At 32.6% G+C, this 4,283-nt stretch overlaps 1 protein-coding gene across 1 annotated transcript in view; it reads right to left on the bottom strand.

Moving 5' to 3' along the window:
• Positions 1–3,793, bottom strand: part of SESTD1 (SEC14 and spectrin domains 1) — a 78,814-nt gene extending 75,021 nt beyond the window's left edge. The window contains exons 1-2 of the mRNA XM_006878786.1: positions 3,717–3,793; positions 251–359 (exon numbers count right to left, since the gene is read on the bottom strand). Of these exons, the coding sequence (XP_006878848.1) occupies positions 251–359; positions 3,717–3,771 (164 nt within the window). The 5' untranslated portion in view covers positions 3,772–3,793. The remainder of the gene's footprint in view (positions 1–250; positions 360–3,716) is intronic.
• Between the last annotated feature and the right edge of the window lie 490 nt (positions 3,794–4,283).

Genomic DNA, 4,283 nt, shown 5'->3' with positions numbered 1-4,283 from the left:
AAAAAAAAAAGAAAAGCATGTCTCCAGAAACTCTATGAACTTTGATAAATGTCAAGAGTTATAAAAGAGCTTTGAGGCTTTTGTTCATAGGGTTGCTATGAGTCGTGCTCGACTCGAAAATAATCAACAACACAACAACAGTAATAAAAGTACTCTATTGTGTAACAGGAGATCCTTTAACAGAAAAAAGATGTATTATTAAATTAATGAAAACATATTTAGATTTAAGAAAAGACACCTTTAGAGTCACCTTGGAATGCTGAGTAGATAGTCTAAGGTGACACTCAGTTCATCCATATTTGTCTGTTCCAGGCATAATGGAATTGTCAGAATGAGGCCACTTCGTCTGTCCTTTCCGCCTATTAAGAGGGAGAAAAAGATAAATTTAACATGTAATGGACAGTAAAATATCTATGAATAATGCACATTTGTATCCAATGTTACTAAAGCAATTAGAAGCTCAAAAGAATAGCTATTAACTTGATAGGAACCTTGGAGGGCAATGAGTTCATTATTGAGGAATAACTTGTAAAAGGAGAGTGGTTACACAACACGAAGAATGTAATGCATGTCCCCAAACTGAACAGGGAGAAAATGCTGGACTGGTCAGTTTTGCTGTGCATTTCTTCAAAAAACAATCACATAAATGAGTAAAATTTAATTTTAAATGACTGTTTTATACACTGTAAATATTTATAGTATTATAACAAAGTTCTAGAAAATTTAGGAAAAAAAAAGATAAAATTCATCTATGAAAAAATCTTTACCCATACACGGCAATTACAATTCTGTTTCATTTTCTTCTATTTAGGCTGATGCTTAATGCAATCAATTCATCAAGCATCTATTGTGTGTCTAGGACAATAAGCACTTATAAGTAAAATAAAATAAATGGTTTCACTGCTGGCTTAAGAAATTTACAATCAAGGACAAAAAGATGTAAGCCATAAGAAAGAATGAGTTTATTTGAAAAATTTTATTGCACAGAACATATTCTAAAATATAATAAAAAGAATCTAGAAAATGTTAAGGACTATCATAAACATGACAATTCCGTAGAAAAGTTAAAACTTTAAAAAAGACAAGTAGAATTTCTATCAACCATGTCAGAGGCATTCTACAATAAAGAATGATCTGAGCTTAAGGCACAAAGGTAAGGTCAGGTGAGAATTTTTGTTCAGGCAGCAACGCTCTGCCAGTTAAGAAGATTGTGTGGTAATGAGTACTGAAGCCAGAAAGCCACATAATGGAATACTTAACTGTCATACACGTTCATGTTCCCTTAATACACCATAGCAATAAAAACGTAAGACTGTTGTGCACAAATCGCTTCTTTGTACATTCCCTACAAGCGTGACTTTAACAATGAAGCTCATCTTCTGGCCCAATTGATACTTAACAGCAATTATTGAAGCTTAAAAGCTCACAAGTGCTAAAGGGAATGATTCTATATGAGCTTCAGCAAACTCAGGAAAGTGAAGAGGATATTCACAAAACTTATTAAAAACTCAAGGTATCAAATGAAAAAAAACCATAATAAAGAAGTGATTCAGGTTGTGATGATTCTCTGCATTCTATTGGATTAACCATATAAATTGCTGGCAGTAAATGGATTAGTTTAATTTCAATATAGTAATTATATATGGTTCAACATAACAATGACTTCAACTAGATATTTTTTTAGAACATAGGTTTTATTTCTTTCTTTCTTTTTTTTCTTATTATTAATTTTAATAGACATTTACAGAGGTTTTGGATTTCCATTCATTCATTGCCATACTTTTCTCCCTGCCCACCCCTCCCCACCAGCTCACTCCCCCCTCCGAAGAGAAAAAGAAAAAAAAAATTCCTTCATTAGTACACAATTCCCACATCCCTTCCCCCCACCCCCCACCCCGAGTACACTTCTCTATGCAACCTTAATTCTGGATTCCTCTGCTAACCATAATACTCAATCATATATCACTTCTAATCTGTTCTTTCCCTCATCTGTTTCAATACAATATACATAATTTATCTTATAAGTTTCTTTTTGTACAAAGAGTTTCACAATATATTACACAAATGGTTTTCAAAACTATATCCTATGAATGCTTTTGTTGGTATGGAAAAAAAACCTGATTTAAAAATTTAAAATTACTGGTTTAAATAGTCAATAGTCAAGAGAAGTGACTTAAGAGATGTGTAATTTACTCTTTAAAATTTCCAAATCCATGACGTCAAATGTCATAGAGGGACTCTGACCCTCTGTAGAACTGCCTTGAGAGGATAAGTGTTAGCATTCAGCACTATGTTTAACTTCATATCCCTGGCTTTACTAAGGGACAATAAAATAATCACCAGTGTAAAAATGAAAAGGGTTGAAGCTCAGAAGAAAAGTTTTTCAAGTTAAGTATGATCAATCAAAAGGATAAGTGTTGCATGGCTAAGTGACACAGGGCTCAAATGTCACTGAAAAAAAAAATAAAAGAACAATAATATTCACTATTGGCAATGAGAAAACGGGCATTTCAATACACTTTTGGGAGAAAAGTAAACTGTAACAATCTTCTTAGAGGGTAATATGGCAAAACCTAACAAGAAATGTACTCTATCACTTCCACTTACAGAAATTAATACTGCTGAACCTGGACATAAAACACAAAGCTAAGAACATTATAAGAACATTTACTACAGCACTGTTCATATTAGAAAATAATAGTGGGGAAAGTTAAGTGTCTGCTTATAAAGGAAGATGATAGAAAGATAGACAGATGATAATCATTAAGTAAAGAAACAGAAATACTAGTTGAATTACATTTTCCATTTTATTCCTTTTAGTTTATACTGCATTAGGAAAGCATGACCATTTTTTAAAAGAATATTCATAAACACCAACACAATTCTGAAAAGACTCAAAGACAATTAAAAAAAAAGATAATATCTTCTGAATAATCCTGTGAATAACCCTAGATAGTGGAGTCTATGCTCAAGGATGTGTAGATTTACACAATAATCCAAGATTGCAGAAATTTCTAATCCAAAATACAGTACCAGTGCTCTCAAGCTAGCAAAACATCTCATAGATTCTCCTTGACCTAAAATAGCTGATGGCAAACTGGATTAATAACCAAGACTGGAATAATAACTAAGACTGGATTAATAACTAAAGGTAAATTCAAGACTGTGTTAATCAATTTTTTCACTTTAAAAAAGTGAAAACCTTTGATATTTTGGTACTCTTCCAAAATACTTAAACTTCCTCAACAAAGAGATGAAAGGGAAAACTAGGAGACAGGATATCATAAAAACTTAACCATGTTACTGAAATAGTATTTTTTTTAGATGTCACTAATTATTCTTATCCTCTATCATTATATTGTTATATAAAAAGTGATGCATTATAACATCATCTACCATATGTTGTTATTTTCACTAAACTACAGGACAGAAGAAAAATTGCCCTGCCAAACGTCAATAGTGACAACCTGCACAGCAATGTATTTGGATTAAAAGATATCTCAGAAATATTTTCTAAACAAAACCCTCATAAAAACAAAAAAAGCCATTTCTGTCAAATTTATCAAAGAAAAATTTAAACAAGAATATAAACATAAATATGTAGATATGTAAATCTACTATACATATATATACACACACACACACATTTATACATACATATGTGTGAAGGAGATTATATGACTTCTAATTTTAAGCTGAAATGAAGGAAAACATACCTGAAAGAAAGGCAAGCTTTTTCTTCAGAATGGGTAATATTACTGAGGCCTCCATTTCACTTCAGCAAACTTCCTCACTTCTGCAAACACAAAAATTAAATGTCAGCTGGAACAATTACTGAATTTTACAAAACACACTTTAACCAGCATTTCTCAACCTTAGCACTACTGACATTTTCCCTACATTTTTTGTGGAAAGCTGTGTTGTTCACTATAGAATGTTTAGCAGGACATCTGGCTTCAACCCATTAGATCTGAGCACCTGTGTCTCCAGATACTTCAAGTGGTTGACAAAACTGCTCCCAGCTGGGAAGCCCTAGACTTGACTCAACTGTTTTTCAAAGTAATACTCTTAGGCCAGAACAGTGCCTAGTAACTTAATTTATAACTTTTTGAAGTAAGGAATGAATCAATCAGCTACTATTCTCTTTGTTTTTGTTGTTGTTGTTATATGCCATCGAGTCACTTGCATCTATACGCTCTTCTATCCCGTGCCAACCTAGCCATCTCAAACGCACTTATTCCCACCTCTCTAGTCAGAGAATCGATCCATCTCATCAAAGGTCT

This window comes from Elephantulus edwardii, unplaced genomic scaffold (genome assembly GCF_000299155.1).
Source record: "Elephantulus edwardii isolate Elephantulus edwardi_28Jun2011 unplaced genomic scaffold, EleEdw1.0 scaffold00001, whole genome shotgun sequence".
Taxonomy (NCBI): Eukaryota; Metazoa; Chordata; class Mammalia; order Macroscelidea; family Macroscelididae; genus Elephantulus; species Elephantulus edwardii.
This window is presented reverse-complemented; position numbering and strand designations above follow the sequence as displayed.